Source organism: Tamandua tetradactyla, chromosome 8 (assembly GCF_023851605.1).
Source record: "Tamandua tetradactyla isolate mTamTet1 chromosome 8, mTamTet1.pri, whole genome shotgun sequence".
NCBI lineage: Eukaryota > Metazoa > Chordata > Mammalia > Pilosa > Myrmecophagidae > Tamandua > Tamandua tetradactyla.
The window spans coordinates 90,584,125-90,603,501 of record NC_135334.1 but is presented as its reverse complement, the minus strand read 5'-3'; the positions used below and the strand labels follow the sequence as shown (position 1 = coordinate 90,603,501).

The window sequence follows — 19,377 nt, the reverse complement described above, 5'->3', positions numbered from 1 at the left end:
CCTCATTAGTTTTTAAAATTATTTTCAACATTGTGAAATATGTATATTCAACCCCATTTTACAGATAAGGAAAGTGAAATTCAGAATGAATGGCCCAAAGTTTCATGGTAGGTAGCAGCAGAGACTTTTTGAATCAAGGGTCATCTAATGTCAAAATCCCTACTCTTATTGCCTCACAACTGGACCTTGCATGAATTGATCAGAGGGGCACTTGAAAGTGAAGGGACCTAAAATTGTGTCAGGTAGGCAAGAGACAGCAATGGGCGATGTCTAGCCAAAAAACAGAAGAGTATGAGCAGAGCAGATCACAGAGGCTGGGGCCCTTAAGTCTCCTTCCCCACAACCCAGGACTGTGACCGCAGTGCACATGGCCCCCTCAGGAACCAAAGGGACAAACAGCCAGCCCAGTGTGCAATGACTCTTTATCTGTGCATAAAACCATAATATCTCTAAGCAAGAAGAGGGAGGAGCTTGTTTAATTCTAAATGAGAGATCAGACTGGAAAGGAAGTCTGGAATATCAAGGATGGCTTGGAAGGCCAAGTTGAGCATTTGCATAACTTATTATTTAAATTCTTCCTTGGACCATCAGATTTTATAAAAAAAAAAAATGAAAGCCAACATTTATTAAGGACATAGTAGGTTCTAAGCTATGTGTTAGGCCCTTTACATGTATTATCTCACTCACCTTCATAATAACCTTGCAAGGTAGGCATTAATGTCTCAGTTAATGGATAAGAAGACCAATATTCAAGAGGATGTGACTTGCCCAAACTCATTCACTTAACAACTGGCTGGAGAAAGACACCCAATCTCCCTGAGCCTGCAGCTGTATTGCCTCCTTCACTTCATTTTCAAAGATGGTAGCAAACGAAAGTCAAAGAGCAAAGTCTAAGTCATGCCGGGATTTGAAAGTTGACTAGCTACATGCTAATCATATGACTTTGGGGACATCTCCACGAGTCTCAACACTCTTAGCTATATAATGGGGCAAATATTACCAGCTTCCAATATTATTAAAACCCTTATGTGCAAGTGCTTATATTCTAGTCTCTCAGGGATAGTTGTCCTTCCACAAGTGATTCTAAGGACAACAAATAACTGATAAAGCAACATCCTGTTTCTTCCCTTTTATGCCCCAAACAAACATTTGGGAACTTCATTGAGGGCACTGGCCCTGGGCTCAAGGATTTAAGAAATATTGGGGAAGTTTATAAAACAGGGACCAGGTCATTGGAGGAAAATAAAAACGCACATGAAATATTTAGAAGGGAATAAAGATCACTATGCAAGTTGACAATGAATTGTGAGTTAAACACTCTAAGAAAAGGAGGTTATTTCAGAGAACTGAAGCAATAAGGGGAGGTTCTTCTTGAGTTGCTATTGCAAAAAATTAAACTTGAGACGGTAATAGCTGTAGTTAGATGATGAAACTAGAAGAAAGAGTTCAGGGTAGCTAAAATGCAGACAGGAGTAAACTAGGTTGGGGTTAGAAGGATCATCTAACTTAGAGCTCAGACCTAGTGGAATTTACAGAGACCTAAAACCCACTGGCTCCACACCCTACTCCTCAATGGAGAAATGGGGCACGGGTGTGGCAGAGGAGGGGTAAGATAGAATTCTACAGCATCAAAGCTTGAAGGTCCTTTGAAATCCCCTTGATCAACGCTTTCAAAGACTTACAGCATTGAAATTCTTTTCCTCAAACAAAACCTTATACGGAGCTCAGACTGACAAAAGAATTGTGACTGCTGTAGGGGTTCAGGGCCAGAATCCAGCCTCTGCTCCAAGCCCTTGCTTTTCTGGAGGCAGAGAAAGGAAACAATTCATTGCAGGGTGCACTGTCAGATGGGCACAAACATGACTGGGGCATAGATTGTCCTCTTTGCCTCTACACCTCTCTGCCTCCTATGATGGATTAGTCTTAATGGAGATAGATGAAGGCCCTGTGATGGTTAAGATAGGAAAGGCAGTGCTGGGGGTGAGGGGAGGCTCACAAATATTGCAAGGTCAATGAGGGACATTGAGAACATCTTCCTTTACCTTCCTAGTGAATGCAAAGCTCATAGTTCCAGAAAAAGGAATTAGCAGGATAGATCAAGTGCTGTCTCCTCCACCCTGAGGACCTAAGTTCTGGACTCCTGACCTCTGTTTCCATAGTTACAGGATCTGTGCCTGACCCCTCCTGAGTCTCCCACCTGGTCCCGGGTATAAGGTGTGTCCACTCTCTGCTTATCACTACAGGCTTCCAGGAGGATGCGGATGGCATTGAGCTGCAGGAGCATTTCACAGGCCATTGTGTCGAAGAAGGTGATGTTGGCAAGAGCTGCGGAAGCCAGCAGGAAGACTTCCCCAGATGAGGCCTCTTGGCACAGTTCTGAATGGGGGAGAGGAAAAAAAAAATAGATTCACAGCTGCAAAGTACTTTCATACCAGCTAACTCATTTGGTTCCCACAATAGCTCTGGGAGATAATTTGGGTGCGTTATAATCTCTAGTAGAAAGTTGAGAGGGAAGTTTTTCTGTCTCTATAAGTAGCAAAGCTAGGCTTTGAAACCCACTTGTTCCTTCATCTAACAAATATATATTGAGTGAACACTACATGCCAGGCACTGTTCTGGTGTCACAGTTTGGTGTCATGAACAAAATAGATCAGGTTCTTGCCCTTTTGGAGCTTATTCACTAGTAGTGAGCTATAAAACTGAAATGTTTAAGAACTTAATATAAATAATCGCTGATTCTGATAAATGTCAGGAAGAAAACAAATGCTAAGATAAAGAGTAACTAGTGGCCCACTAGGAAGCATAAGCAAAGTCTCCCTGAGAATGTTACTTTCCCACTGAGACTTTAGAGGGAAAGGAGCCTATCATGAGAATATTTGGGAAAGAGCATGTTCCAGGTCAAGTGAACAGCACGTACAAAAACCCTGAGAGAGGAAAAAGCTCCTAGTCCATTCATGTCTCCTATAATGTACACTACACTGATGCTAAATTTTCCTTAAGAACGAGGCTGAAGTAAAACAGAGAGACTTGACTTTTCCAGCCCCCATCAGCAGAGCTTCGACACTTCCTTTTGGTTCCAGGATAAGGGTCATCCGACTGTAAGAAAGTCCTACACCAAGCCCCTGAATGTCAGGTGCTTTCTTTCTGAGCCTATTAGTCAAAGCCCAACTCTAAACAAATTACCCTACCTAATATCTATAATTACACTGAGGGTCTTCAAGGTGAAGGTCCCCACCCCCACCCCCATCTCTCCACCACCTAGCACATTCCATCTTGGATTCCACAGGGCCTGGAATAGACTCTGCTGCACAAGATGGCTTAAAGTACTCTGTCCATGGTGCTGCTTCCTATCCCAATGGGCTACTTGCTGACTTCTAACCCACTTGATGACCAGTCAACACCAACTTTATAACCAATCAAGAGTCCAGCCCCTCTCCTACTGATCAGCTTCTAGATTACATCTCTAAGAAAGAACAGAAAGAGAAGCCACACTTCAGAAAAACAGTCCCAGGAGAGAAAGAAAGTTCAAGAGATGGAGTTGAACCTGGTCCCTAGTTCTTGCTTTCAGTCTACACTTCTAGGTTCTGATATTGAGCTAACTACCCTGCTCTTGGCTTTTGGTAGTGAATGCAGTTTCCCAACCTAGAAAGGGACAGAAAATAACATTAGTAGAACACCTGCAGTGTGCTTTGCACTGTGCCATTAAATTCTGAGTACTCTCAAGGTAGATAATGATTGTCTCTATTTATACACGAGGAAGCTGAGACTCACAGAAGCCACTTGCAGCAGCAGCTACCATTTATTGAGTGCTTACTCTGTACCAGGCACTGCTGTATTTTTTTTATCTCATTCAGTCATTCAATCCTCACAATAAACTGATTTCTATAATGATTTTATAGACGTAGGAACTGAAGATTTGAAAATGGACTTGCCCAAGTTCTTGTAAACAATACGTAATCAATAGGACTAGAATCAAATCTAGGTATCCCCAACTCCAAAGCCATCATTCTGTCTCTACTCCGTGCTGCCTCTTGGCGCTTGCCCTCTTTGACTCATTCCCAGTGATGCACCATCAGACGTAGGTTTTGATCCTACTGGGAGAGCAATGCTTACCTCTGGACAGTCCTGCTCCCCACAGTCAAGGCATGACCACTAGATAACTCAGAATGTTGTTCTAGCCATACAGGGCAAGGGAATTAAGAACTCTATTCCTCTCTTTGTCCAGTGACCTCCCAATCCTTGATGTCTGGGGTATCACTGGAATCAGCCAGTCTCCTCCAGGTCACCTCCCCAGAACCTGGAGGTGAGACCTCAGGACTGACTGTCCACGTTGCTGTGAGATTTCTTCTGGGTCCAAACACTTACCCTTATTTTCATGCAGAAGACTCTGTTGCTGCCAACACAGTGATTATTAACACAACCACCTAAGTGCCTTTTAATTTTGGTGCACATTTATTTGAACTATAGTCTGAGTCACCTGGGATGTGTTAGGAAGATTAAACTGAGGATTCCAATGACTCATTTATAAATGTTTCCAGAGAATGGCAAGAAATTGGAGGGTTATTTCCCACCAAAGAACAGAGCACTGGCTCCCCGCCCAGAAGATATATCCCATCTGCTGACTCTCAGAATGGACTCCACAATGCATCATCATCAGGATGAAATAAATAGGGAGACTCCACCTCTCCAGGGAGACATCCAGCTTGGGCAAAGAAATAGAAATGGATATATGGCAATAGTGAAAGCTTGTTTGAACTATATACATATTTTAGTTAGTTTATTTTATTATTTGTTCACATTGATACATTAGGATTTTTGGCTTATCTTTAAAAATCTTGGCCTTTCCTAAGTGGCAACAAACAACTGAAATTTACAGTGACTATGTACCTTTGGTGCAGTGCATGTGCTTTCAGTTTGACAAAGGACCCAAAAACCCTTTATTTTCTTTTTCCATCTGGCCCTTTTCAACTTATTTATATTTTCCCACCTCCTATGGTCATTTGAGCATGAGACTCCTGGCATAAGTGAACTCTAACACTATTGTATGGTCTTAAGAATGTTCCTCAACTTCTCTAAGCCTTCTCCTGTGAAGACAGATGTTTTGATCACCTCCTATTCACCACATTGGTGATGGAGGTTTCTCCCACCCTTGAGATGGCCAGTACATGGCACCCGACATTGGACAGGTGACATAGGCCGCAGATTATTAGTCACATTACTTGCAGCCCAATGGAGGACACTGCATGCCATACAAGGCCACACAGGGGTTGTACTTGGGAACAGAGTGAACCAACAGGAGTTATGGGTGTGATGGCAGAGGGTGTGGTGACCAGTGCACCCATGGGAGGATGCTACTGCCTTGTTTGAATACTTTTTCAGGCTAGCAGGGAGCCAGACCCCATTAGGCTGAAGATCAGGTGGACTATAGCTGGTTCAGCTGATAAGGGAACTAGCCAAGTGGAGAGCCTTTCCTGCCAGGTGAGAGGCATATCTGGCAAGAGCAGGGGAATCACAGTTGAGTCTTCAGGGCCCTGTGAGGCTCAAAGATGTCAAGGCAGCACTTGAACATTGTTCCTGATTTTCAGGCCTTCCAATACAAGTGGGCATTGAACTTCGTGGTCTCTTACGTTCCCTCCAGTCATGACTTTCAACAATTGGCTTCCATGTTTCTCAATTTTCAATAAATGTAGGTGTTGGCAAATTGATTTCATCCAGCTTGGCCTCTGGGTGCCTCTGTCACAGCTACTCGAATCAGCCATAAAACCAATTTAACAAATGCCTACTATGAGCAAAATACTTGCAGATCTTCAAATTATAGAGTTAGAGGGACCCTTGAGAGAAACTGGTCCCAACCCCTTTGTGTTATATAATAGAAAAATTGTAAAGTGAGCTTAACAATGTGACATGTGAGCAGCGGAATCTAACACAGTATCTGACTGGATTACTGGTCAATATTATTTGCTGAATGGATGAATGAAAGAAAAGCCAGAAATATCCATGTTTTCTGACTTCCAATCCATTGCTCCATCTTGTCCCTCTATTTGTGTTGTTCCAAATATTCCTAGCCCTGGTTTGGTGACTCCAAGAGCTGGAAGAAATTAAATTTCTGGATGAAAGGGAAATATCTTAATGAAAGATATTTTCATTCACTTTCAACAAGGTATTAATATAGAGACATGGACAGAGATTAGGATAGAAGTAGAAACACAATCACCACTGGCACATTTTAAAGAAGGAAGAAGGTATGCAAAATGCCCTGAGGGTTGTTCTCCAGCCAAGTCCTAGTTTCTGCAGTGTTGCAAAGAAAAGCGCGGGGAGGAGCATATTCTAGATATCAGGCTTTAATTCTCCTGCGGGTATATCTATGTCTGAATAGGAGAACCTAGAAGAGTCAAAGCTTTCAAGGCCCCATGAGGTGAGACCAGTAGTGGGATTTTAGGCGGCAGCAGGTTGGGATTAGCTGGCACTGTCTGAGAAGCTGTTTGTCCCCAGTCACTGCTGCCAGATTTGTTGGCTACACTAGACAGACTTCAGGAATACAGCCCACCCATCAGAGTCTTGCTGGCCAAGGATCTGAACCTCAAAATTTCAGGCCCCACTCCTCCCTGGGGCCTATCCTGGACTTCAGTCTGAAAGACTAATTAACCCCAACCTGACCACAGGTTGGAGGGCTGCATGCATTTTAGTAGGAGACTTGACGCCAAACTACAATACTTTGATGGGAGGATTTGAACCAGTGCGATCATCTAGGCAAGAGACACTGGGGGTTCATTGAGGTGGGGGAAGGCAGGTAGGCCATTCTGACCCTGCTAAACACAACTGCGACTGGCCCTCTCACCTGGTGGACCCCTCCCACCCAGGATGACTCACTGACAAGGGCTGTCACAATCTCCTCCATGCTCTCCAAGAAGCTGCTGAGGTGCTGGGTGAAGGACAGGTGTGGGGAGGTGACTTGGGCAACCACAGCTGCAGCCTCAGCCCGCGTGGCCTCTGAGTGGCTGTCATCAGTCAGGATGTCGGCCAAGCACAGAACGCCATCCACCTGCAGATGGAGAGGAAACATCCCTGTGATCCTGGGTGGGTACCACTGCTCACGGTAGTAACGAGAAAGAGACTCACCTCCTGCCCAGTCCTGGTTCCCAGAAACAGCCCAGGATTCGGTGTTACCAGGGACAAGCCAATGACAGAGCCCCAGAGTGGCCCAGAATCTGCCCCCCAAAGGCCTGTCCTTTGACTCCAGCAGACAGCAATGACCCAGCATGGGCTTCCTATCGAGAGAACATCAAGCCAAGAGCTCAGGGACCAGACTCTGGTCATTCACCATAGCATTGCGTAGTGAAAAGAACAGCTGCTTAGAAATCTCACATCCTCCAATCCTTATTTGACTGATGAGTCACTTGCCTCTGTGGAACTGTTTCTCATCCATCAACAGAGTGTTGGAGGATTAAAGGAGATAATGCCAGCAATGCCTGGTCCAGAAGACATACCCAAGCATTGTTGGTTCCCTCCTCTTTTCCTTGGACTTGTCATCATGCGGGGCTCAGCATTTTTCCTTTCCCATCTTGTCCTCAACCATACTTCTCCACAAAAAGAGGACTGCTTCTCTTTAGGTCTTGTTCTCTATGTTCAACCAGAAAGGAGCAAACCTGGGCCTGGTGGGACATGAATGGCACAGAAAGACTTCCGCTTTCGCACTCTGCCCCAGTTAGACTTGCTCTTGAAATAATAGCTGATGCTTTCTTCTAGTGGTTACAGAGAGCCAGGCACCATTCAAAGTACAGCATATATGCTATGATACATTTAATCCTTATAATAACCCTGTGAGGTCAGTATTATTATTATTGTCCTAGATTACAAACTTTAAAAGTGTCAGGTTCGGAATTTGAACCCAAATGGTCTGGCTTTGAAGCCCACAGTTTTGAACATGACATTGTACTGCTTCCCAAGAATTCATACCTGAGCTCAGACCTCAGCCCGACTGCATCAACGGTCAGTAGGTAAGACTTGTTCGGAGAAAAGGAGAGGGGGACAGATATTTTGGGCAGTAACTTGCCGAGTTTAGCTCAGCAGTGTTACTGCAGCCACTCAAATGCCCCAGGACATCAGCCTGCCTGAGGACCCTGCCTCCAAAGTGACAAGGAATCCATCCGTGCTGAGGAGTGGGGGAGGCAGGAAAGGAGCAGGGTAAGAACCAGGGAAAGGTGAGGTGAGGAGAAGCCCAAGCTGGTGCTCCTGCCACAACAGCCACAGGCCTGAGCCTCCTGCCCCTGCGCTCTTACTTCCTGCCACTCAGCCCCTGTGGGTCTCCAGAGGTCCATGTTTCCTTTGACTAATTATCGGCTCTGAGTTCTGTGTACCTCCCTTAAGTGGCTCCTGGGAACTGTAAGGTCCATTAGCAGCAAAAGCCTTTGGCAATCTCTGACTCAAGGAGACAAATGTGGAAACAGGCACCTGGGGGACTGTCCACAGTAAAACTCACCTGGATGTGCTTAATAAAAGGGAACAAACAGCAGCCCGGACTGGATTCATGCCAGGTGTTTGACTAACAGGCCCTCAGAGAGGGAACTCATTTCACACGGGCCCAGGGAAGGGAAGGGGGCCTGCTCTGGACCTGCAGGCAGGAAACAGTCCTGTTGCTAATGTGAGAAACCTCTTAGGCCTAGCTGGCTTTCATTCCCTTCCCTCCTCCCAGCCCTGACCAAGGTTGTTGCTCAGGAGAACACCGGTACCTGATGGGGAAATGTCTCAATAAATCCAGTCTCCCTCATCTCATCTCAAATGCAGAAGAGATTGTTTCCCTGGTGCCCAACTCAGCTGGGAATGCTAGTGAGACCCAAACAAACGTCCCGCCTTAGCCCCCAACACAGTCTGGGAGTTGGCCCGGAACTGAACACACTGGAGAAGCCAGTGAGTCGATGAGTCCCAAGGGCTTCATGCCACCCAAGGCCCGCACCCAGCCCCAAGCCTGCTCCCTAGCCCAGAAGGCTGCTCTGCAAACCCACCGAACAAAACTTCCCTGTGCACAAACAGGGCCAGGCCTTGTGCTAGGGCCAAGGTGGAGCAGAGGAACTCTCCCCTGTAGTGAGGGAGGTGACTCATCCACAAACGACCATCAGGCAAGGTGGAAGAGCACGTGCAGGGGCTCAGAGGACACCCCATGATTTCCAATGAGGATGACCTGTGGGGAGGCCTCCTGGAAGCTGCCCCGACTCAGCACCCTCCCTCACTCCAGCTGGGGAAGGGGGCCCTCCCCAGAGCTCCCACACCCGGGTATTTTCACTATCATCATAACATTTATCACACCCAAAGGGCCCTGTTTCTCCAAGTGGGGTCTGCGGACCAGCTGCTTCAAATTCATTGGGGGTTTTTCTTTTTTTAATGCAATTTTTTTGGGATATATTCACATACTATATACTCAGCCAACATAAACAATCAGTGGTTTACAGTATCATCATATAGTTCTTCATTCATCGCCACAATCGATCTTTGAACATTTTCGATACGCCAACAAAAAATAAAAAAGAACACCCAAAACAACCCGTATCCCTTATCCCCCTATTATTTATCCATTTATTGTCCTTATTATCTTACTCATCTGTCCATACCCTGGGTAAAGGAACCGCCCCCCACACCCTGTCAGCTCTGCAGGGCTGGGGTCTCTAGCTTGTTCACTCTTGGTGCTCCAGGCCTGACACACAGTCAGCTTTTAGTAAGTGGGGAAAAAAACACAAGAGAGCAAAACCTGAACTTAAGACCTGCTGACATCCTTTAGACTAGCAGAGTGCAAGGCATTGCAGACAGTAGGGACACCTTGAGCAAAGGCAGTTGTAGGAAAGGACATCCACTGGGGAAACAACTGGCACAGGGACATAAATTCCACAATTTCTGTAAGTGACCCCAGCCTGATTAGACCCTGATTCCTTCTCTATCTTTCGATTTCCCAGAGAAGAGGATTTGTGAAAGTCTGTCTATGCCATACCCATTCTCTTGCTTTCCTTCTCATTTTTAAATATGCTTCAGTTCTTTTTTTGTAATGTATTGATTATGAAATATATCATCCTTTCAAGAGAATATACATATATATATAAATATGTACATATATATTACAAATGTATCAAATAGGAAAATAATAAAATGAGCATATTTGTATATGGTTTTTCTTTTTCGCATGGGCAAGCATGGGGAACTGAACCCAGGTCTCCAGCACAGCAGGCAAGAACTCTGCCTGCTGAGCCACCGTGGCCCACTCTTATGTGTGTGTTTAATACCCAGATATTTTAATATTAGAAGTAAAATAAAACCAACAATACCCCCTATAAACCCCCCTTTATCACAACCCTCTGCTTTTCCTTGATGGATGGGCCATTGTCCTGAATTTTGTGCTTATTGTTTCTTTGTTTTCTTTAGAGCTTCATTACATATGAATATTGTCTCATGTTACAGAACTAGATATACTTAACATAAATGTCATCATATTGCATCGATTCACCTAAATTTGGCATTTTTTTCCAGGCAACATTATGTTTGTGAGACCCCCTTCTGTTGTTACATGTGGCTGTAGCTCATTTATTTGCACTGTTGTATAGTATTCCACTGTACAAATCTATCATGATTCAATTTGTGTTTTCTCCTCTCCATGGGTATTTGAGTTGTTTCCCAGTTTTTGCTATATGAAAAATTGTCACTTTAAATACTCTTCTAAATGTCTTCTCGTGCACATGTGCCACTTTTTTCTAAGGGCTCAATTTAGAAGTGGAATTCCTAGGTCATTTGGTCCCCACAGCTTTAACCTTACTATCCCCAAACTGTTTTGCAAAATGGCTGCAATGAGTTATACTCCCACCAGCAATGTGTGGATTCACTTAAACTCCATATTTTAACAACACTTCGTGTTGTCAGACTTTCAAATTTTTGCCAATTTGATGAGTGCAAAATATTTATTTTAATTTGCATGTCTCCACTCACTAATGACCTTGAGAGTCTTTTTGTGTGGTTTTGTTTTGTTTTGTCTTTTGTCATTTGGACTTCCTTTACTATGAATTACCTGTTCAAGTATTTTGGCTATATTTCTATTTCATGGTTTGTCTATTTGGACCAATTTCCCTGGCCTCTGGCTCTGATACTGCAGACCTGCCACTCAGCCTGCTGCCAGCAAGCTACCACCAGCCTGGGTGAGTCTCCATATCACCATCTCAGCAGTCCCTACCCATCCCAGCTTATCGCAGTGAGCAGCCACCAGAGGGCCCCACCCCCTGCCAGGCTCCAGGTCTCCCAACACCTGAGCCAATTCTTATTGCGTTATATGCAGACAGCACAGGGTCTGGGGTCAGATCCAGCTGGGTCTGAATCCTCCCTCTGCCTCAAACTAGCCTGACCATTTCATTACCTCCTTTGAGCCTTTATCTGTAAAATCTTGGCAATAATGCCATCTCATAGTTGTTGTTCTGATTTATTTATAAAATGGTGTAAAAATACCAGCGTCAGATGACTCTTGGGATCATTCAATGAGGTAATGCATGTAAAGCGCCGGCCACATGGTGGCGCCATCACTCCATCCCATCCCCTCCAGGTGGCCTGAGGTATTGGGCCCTAGATGCCAGGCTGAGAGCGACTTGGCCTCCCCTCTGCCTGCTCAGTCTAGGCCTCCTAGGCCTTCTGACTGGGCTTCTCCCTGGGTGCTTCCCCTCACCGCCTCTGCGTCTGAGACCCCACCGAGAAACCCAGTCCTTTGGCTTGGGGCAGCAGCTCTACCCACTTGCTGGGCAGCCTTCAAAAATCAAACCCAGAATTAGGACTTTTCAAAGGGCAGTGAATCTTGTTTTAAATCCTGACCGGAAACAATAAGATAAACAATTGTGATCCTTCGGAAGGTAATAAAGAAAAAAGTAGCAATAGCTCTGCATCTCTTTATAGTTCAACAAACATTTACTGAGCATCTACATTGTAGCAGATGCTGAACTCAGCACTGAACAGAGATGAATCAGCCATAAATGAGAGAGACAAGAAGTGGCCATGGACAGTCAGGGATGCAAAAAAAAAAAAAAAAAAAAAAAAATTGAGAGAGAGAGAGAGAGAAATCATAGGCCTAAAAAAGGATTCGGAAATTGTCTGGTGGGAACCCCAACATCTCAGTCCTTCTCTTACTTAGCCTCTCCGTAACACCTGCCCCTGTTAAGAATTCTCTCTCTCGGCCTTCCTTCCTCTTAGGGTTCCATGATGCCACACTTGGGCTGCTCACCCCCCTTCCTTCCCATCTGGCTATTCCTCATCCCCTTCTCTCTTAGTCTCTCTTCCCTTGCATCTATTGAAGCTGGAAAGCCCAGGTTTTGCCTTCAACCCACTTTGCACCATATCAGGGGGTGGTACCCAACACCAGTGACCTCAGTGATTCTGTGATGACCCCCAAACCAAATCCTCCAGCCCTGACCTTCTTGCCCAAGGCCCGCATCCACATTTGCAATCTGCTATTGGGTCTCTTACATTTAACTCCAAAAGTAATTTGCCCAAATAGCAAACCCACTTCACTTCAAGCTGAAATGGCCATCTTCCCTGACTGCCCTCCTCTCTCCCCTCTCAGACCTGATCGAAGGTCATCTCCTCTGTGTGAGAGATGGTCTCTGTGCTCCGAACTCCCATACCATGCAGATCTGACCTCAACTACAGCCCCTGTCACGGGGGATTCTCTTCACCAGTTTACACACCTATACCGCACTAGATTTGGGCTCCTCAAGGTGCACTAAACTGAGTCCTCTCTAGGTCCCTAGCACCCAGCTGAAGCCTGTGCCCAACAGTGAGCCTAGGAGGTATGTGCTAAATGATGAGGAAAGAGAGGTCAAGGGAAGGTAAGAGATCTCCCAGGCCATACAGCAAGTTAATGGCAGTGCTGAGACCCTAATCCTTATCTCCCCACTCTTTAGCCTCTGCTTCCTTCACTGAAACTTTTAGGAAGAGCGAGCAAGAGGAGCTGGTGAGAAGGCCATCACTCAGCTCCAGTGATGGCTCTAGGGGTAGCCCAGACTGAGACCCAGCTTCCTCAAACTCTGGTCCCATTTCATCCCCAAACCACCCACTTCCCATCTCCAGCCATCATTAATCTCATCACTAATGATGCCAAGAAAACAATCTAATCAAAGCACTTTCATATCCTTTAAGAAATTGCTGCTGGAAGCACTTACAGATAATTAGCTTTTATATGGCATGGGATGGGCCTGGGACCAAGGTCAGCTTTCCTCTTGAGAGGGGATGCAAATGGTGATGAGAGTGGTCTCGTCTGGTCATCACTTGGGCAGCAGGACCAAATACTCGGACCCAGAGGTTGCTGCTGAATGCTGAGATTCTTGCCCAGATCTGCAGGGAGCATGGCAAGTGGGAGAAGAAGCACGGAACCCACACAGTTGGGGAACCCAAAGCGTACAGTGAACATCATGTCAGATTTATGAACAATGTTCTCCTACTGATTATTGGAAAAGCATCAGTGGTAGCTTTTATGCAAAAATCTAAAGGACACAGGCTAATATACAAAGGCCCATCATATATCACTGGTGGTGTCCGCTGCTTCCTAGTTATTTGTACTTGGGGGGTGGTGTTTAGTTTCTCAGGGAAAGGTGGAGGGAATAGTTGCTGAGTTGTAGCCATTAAACAGAGTCTGCAAATGCAGTGATTATTCAGCAGCAGGAAAAAAGCATGAACTGAAGACCCCCAGATATTCTTTCACCTTTCTGTCCACTCAGACAGCTAAAAGCTACAAAAACAAAATTCAAATTGGAACCACAAAGCAGTAAGAATCTTACTCAGGGGTTCAGCTAGGACAAGCCTGTTTGCCCAGGGAAAATTCAATCACAGTCACAGCGGGGACAAGGGTCATGCCCAAGGAAGCTCTGACGAGTGTGGGGCCAAGGGACAGGGAAAAACAGGTAGAATAAATGAGCCAATGGGTAAGAAGCAAAATCTGAATGTGGACTGAAGAATACATGAAGGTAAAGTTCAGGGTAAAATCTGTAAAAAATGCTGCTTTCAAAGGCTCATTTTCAGAATAAGGTATTTGTTTAAGGAGGGGTAGGTCTGACAGCTCAATAGAAAGCTACAAGGAACTAAAATGAGTCTCTAGGAGGCTAGAATTCCCATCCTAAACTAGCATATTCCAGACCACAACTAGCTGCTCTTGCTATTATAAAAAGAATCTTTGATTAAAAACTAAATTTCAAAGTGGATGAATACACATATTAATATGTGATTAGGAGTAGAACAATGAGTAAGAGGGGTTGTACAACCACTCTGGCAGGAAATTTGTGAGTTAGAGAGAGAGATATAGGCAGAGAAAGCATAGATGAGTTATTTAGATGGAGAGAAATCAAGGATTGAATTATTTAAGAATATAAATAGAAGATAATTTCTCTGTCAAGCATATAATTTCCCCTTAAGCAAATTGTCAGGCAGATGCTCTGAAGGCATGTGGGGGTGGAGAGAGTGGTGCTTGTGAAAAGTCATCAAAGGGTCATATTCTAGTTTGCTAGCTACCGGAAGGCATTATACCAGAAATGGAATGGCTTTTTAAAAGGAAATTAATAAGTTGCTAAAGTTTACAGTTCTAAGGCCATGAAAATGTCCAATTGAAGCAAGCCTATAAAACTGTCCAAATTAAGGCACCAACAAGAGGTTACCTTCACTCAAGAAAGGCCGATGAAGTTCAAGATTTCTTCCTCAACTGGAAAGGCACATGGTGAACACGCGACATCTGCCAGCTTTCTGTCCAGGCTTCTGGTTTCATGAAGCAGCCCCGGAGACATTTTCCTTCTTCACCGCAAAGGTCTCTGGCTGCGTGGGCTCTCGTGGTTCTCGTGGCTCTAAAAGGGACTCTCTCCAAACGTTCCCTCTTTTAAAGGATTCCAGTAAACTAGTCAAGACCCGCCTGGAATGGGTAGAGTCACATCTCCCTCTAATCAAAGTGAATACTCACAACTGGGTGTATCACATCGCCATGGAGAGAATCTAATCAGATTTCCAACATCCAGTGCTGTACAGGGTTTAAAGGAAATGGCTGCTTCTGCAAAACTGGATTAGGATTAAGGAGCAGCTTTCCCGGGGTGCATAATTCTTTCAGACCAGCACAGGTTTCGACTAAGAACAAGTTCGTTTCCTGAGTTAAGGTGCTGATAGGAATATATCAAAATTTCAGCAAAGTACTACCAGGCACAGCCAGACTCTGTACCCAGGTTTTTCTGTCTCCTAAGATTGTACAAATTCTACTGTACCCAAAGTGCCACTAGATCAGTGTTCTCAGTCTGGTTCTCAGGTGATTAGAATCATCTGGGAAACTTAAAAATACTGAGGCCTGGGCTCTAACACCAGAAATTGCAATTTAAATGATGTGGAGTAAAGTCTTGAAGAGTTCCTCAAGTAGTTCTAATGGGCACCCTGGGCTACACAGCACTACTCTGCAGGTACCTGTGGGACAACAGAAGTTGTACAACCTGAGGAGTGAGAAAAACCTGAGCTCACAACTGCCGTCTTGATAAAACGGGCAAGTTACTTGCCCTCTCTGAAATTGTTTCCTAACCCTTAAATGATAGCATCACATTAAACTATGAAATAGGGCATGAAATATGGAAAGCTTTCTCTCTGATATCAGTCTCAAGACGAAGAATTAATTATCAGCACTTCTATTTAACATTGTACTGGTGGCCAATACAGTGAGACAGGGAAAAAAGTAAAACTGTCATTATTTGCAGATGACAAAATTGTGTACATAGAAGATCTAAAAAGAATGTACACACTATCTGTTCTCGTTTGCTAGCTGCTGCAATGCAATATACCAGAAACGGAATGGCTTTTAAAAAGGGGAATTTAATGAGTTGTTAGTTTACAGTTCCAAGGCCAAGAAAATGTCCCAATTAAAATAAGTCCATAGACATGTCCAATTTAAGGCATCCAGGGAAAGATACCTTAGTTCAAGAGGCCAATGATGTTCAACGTTTCTCTCTCAGCTGGAAGGGCACATGGCAAACACAGTGGCATCTGCTGGCTTTCACGTGGCTCTACCAAAAAAGGGGACTCTCTCCAAAATGTTTCCTCTTTTAAAGGATTCCAGCAAGCAACTCCACCTTCAGTGGGTGGAGACACACTTCCATGGAAATCATCTAATCAGAAGTTACCACCCACAATTGGGTGGGTCACATCTTCATGGAAACAATCAAAATGCTCCCACCCAGCAATATTGAATGAGGATCAAAGGGCATGGCTTCTCTGGGGTCCGCCACAGATTCAGACCAGCACACTATCAAAATTAATAAGTGAATTTAGCAAGGTCATTGTGTATGATGAATAAAATTTTACTTTCTATGCATTAGCAACAATTGTAAAATGGAAACTTGAAAATACACCTCCATTAAAAAAAAAAAAAAAAACCCGAAAATAACAAGTGTTGGAGAAGATGCAAAAAAATAGGAGCACTCACCAGCAATGTGAAATAGTGCAGCCACTGCAGAAGATGGTTTGGCAGTTCCTCAGAAAGCTAAGTATAGAAACACCATATGACTCAGCAATATCACTACTAGTTTTATACACAAAAGAATTGAAAGCAAGGACTCAAACAGGTATTTGTACACTGTGTTTACAAGTGGCTTTATTCACAATTGCCAAAAGATAGAAGTAGCCCATCCATCAACCAATGAATGGATAAATAAAATGTCATATGTACATACCATGGAATATTCAGCTGTAAAAAGGAACGAAGTTTTGATACATGTAACAACATGGATGAACTTTGAAGACATTATATTGAGAGAAATAAGTCAGACACAAAAGGACAAATAGTGTATGATCTCACTTTTGAAACAATTAGAATAAGCAAACTCACAGAGTCAGAATCTAGAATATAGGTTACCAGGGGACAGGGTGGGGAAAAGGAATGGAAGGTTAAGGCTTAAAATGTACAGTGTGTTCCTATTTGAAATAATGGAAATGTTTTGTCATGGATGGTGGTGATGATACCAAGGTGTTAATAATAGAGTGGTATTATGGGAATACTGTATTTTATACATAATTGTTCTGTAAACCCACATCCTCTCTAATAAAGAAAAAAGCACAAAAAAATACCATTTATATTGGCATCAAACATACCTAGGAATAAGTCTTAAATAGATGTGCAAGGTGTCTACATTGAAAACCCAAAGCATTGCTGAGAGAAATTAAAGACAATCTATTTAAGTAAATAAGAATGTTATGTTTATGGATTGAAGCAGTCAATATTGTCAAAGATGTCAGTTATCCCAAAATGTATCTAAAGTTTCTGCGCTGGTTTGAAACGGTTCTGCCCCCCAGAAAAGCCATGTTCAATATTGATTCAGTATTGCTGGGTGGGATCTTTTTTATTGTTTCCACAGAGATGTGACCCATCCAATTGTGGGGAGGACCTTTTAGGTGGTTTCCATGGAGATGCGTCTCCTGCAATCAAGGTGGGTTGCTTACTGGAGCCCTTTAAGAGGGAACCATTTCAGAAAAAGCTTTAGAGCCCACCCAGCCAGAGATCTTTGGAAATGCAGAAGAAAAACACCCCTGGAGAATCCTTATAAACTGAGAAGCTGGGAGAGAAAACTAGCAGACGTCACCATGTGCCTTCCCAGCTGACAGAGGTGTTCTTGATGGCATCAGCCTTTACTGAGTGAAGGTCAGCTCTTGCTGGTGCCTTAATTTGGACATTTTCATGTCCTTAGACTTGTAAACTTGCAACTTAATAAATTCCTTTTTAAAAATCATTCCGTTTCTGGTATATTGCATTCCAGAAGCTTTAGTAGAGTAAAACAGTTTTAAAGAAATCCAATCAAAATTCCTGAAGATGTTCTTTGGGAATTGACAGACTAATTCTAAAATGTATATAGAAATGCAAAGAACTTACAATTACCAAGATAATCTTGAAGAAGAACAAAGTTGGAAGATTTATACTACACAATATCAAAACATGCTATGAACTATGGAAACTCATATGGTACTGCATTGACACAAGGATGGCAGAAAGACTAACAAAACAGAATAGAAAGTCCAGAAATGGACTCAAACATATATCACCACTTGACTTACAACAAAGGCATCTCCACAATTCAGTAAGAAAAGGGTGGTTGTTTTGATAAATGGTATTGGCTGAATTGGATATCCATGTAAAAACAAACTTAATCTTGAACCTACTCCCCACTGTATATAAAAATTAATTTGAAGTAGATCAAAGACCTAAAAGCGAAAGATGAAAAGCAATAAAGCTTCTAAAGTAAACACAACCTTCACAGCTTTGGGGGAAACAAAGATTTCTTAACAGGACACAAGAAGCACTAATCATAAAAGAAAAGATCAATAAATTGGAAAGATCAACAAATCAGATTTCATCAAAATTAAGAACTTCTGTTTATTAAAAAACTCTGTTAAGAAAATGAAAAAGCAAAACAAACTGAGGAAATGTATTCTCAATACATATATCTGACAAAGAAGTCATCTCTAAAATATATTTTTCTAAGTTTCTAAATCAATAAGAAAAAAACAACTTAATTATTTTTTAATGGGAAAAAGTCTCAGACAGACATTTCACAAGAGAAGAAAACCAAATCACCAATGATATTAAAAATCATTGTTCAAAATTGTTACTTAGGAAAACAAAAATTAAAACCAAAGTGAGGTATCACTACATATCGAGCTATCAACCCTGTCAAAATAACACAGATCTGCCAAGAATTTGATTTGTTCTTCTGAGGCAGTCCAGGAGACAATCTAGCCTAACTCAGCACCATCTAGTATTTGTTATCACATTATGTTTTCTAAAACTACTTCCTATGGCACATGCCAGCAGCAGAAGGCACCGTCACCAAATGAGAAAATGAAGGCTCAAAGGGGCTAAGAAATTTCCTTTCCTTGCAAAGGAAAGACTGGCCCCAGGGTTTCTCTACAAACCTCCCAGACTAGGGGCCTTTCCCAGGACCCATGGCCAGCCGCAAATGCCTCCTTCCATCTGACTCACAAGCTCATCTCAACCCTTCAGCCTCCCTAAGTCTGTCTGGGGACCTAAGAACTTGGGTTCAGGGTCACAGGAGTTAGAAGGAGGGAAGAGAAGCCAGTACAAATTACCAGGACCAGGAGATACAAAAGGGGACTCAGGGAAAGTCCTACATGAAGGTTTTTAGCTACTCTGTCCTTGCTGAGGAAAGCTACAGTGTGGTTTCCCACTGCCCCCTGCCCCCTACCCCCACCGAGGCCTGCAATTGCTCACAGAGGTAGTGCCAGGTGGTGTCAATGCTGCTGACGCTGAGATTGCAACTCACATCACTTCGCCCCTCTGGGTCTCTATCCTGTTCGTCCGCAGTGGGGAAGAATGCACCAGAATTCTTCTAACAAGAT

At 43.6% G+C, this 19,377-nt stretch overlaps 1 protein-coding gene across 1 annotated transcript in view; it reads right to left on the bottom strand.

Annotated features, from left to right (window-relative positions):
* INSC (INSC spindle orientation adaptor protein) overlaps positions 1-19,377 on the bottom strand; it is a 141,717-nt gene that overhangs the window by 17,415 nt on the left and 104,925 nt on the right. Inside the window, exons 8-9 of the mRNA XM_077112258.1 lie at positions 6,871-7,042; positions 2,198-2,376 (exon numbers count right to left, since the gene is read on the bottom strand). Coding sequence (XP_076968373.1) covers positions 2,198-2,376; positions 6,871-7,042 — 351 coding nt within the window. The remainder of the gene's footprint in view (positions 1-2,197; positions 2,377-6,870; positions 7,043-19,377) is intronic.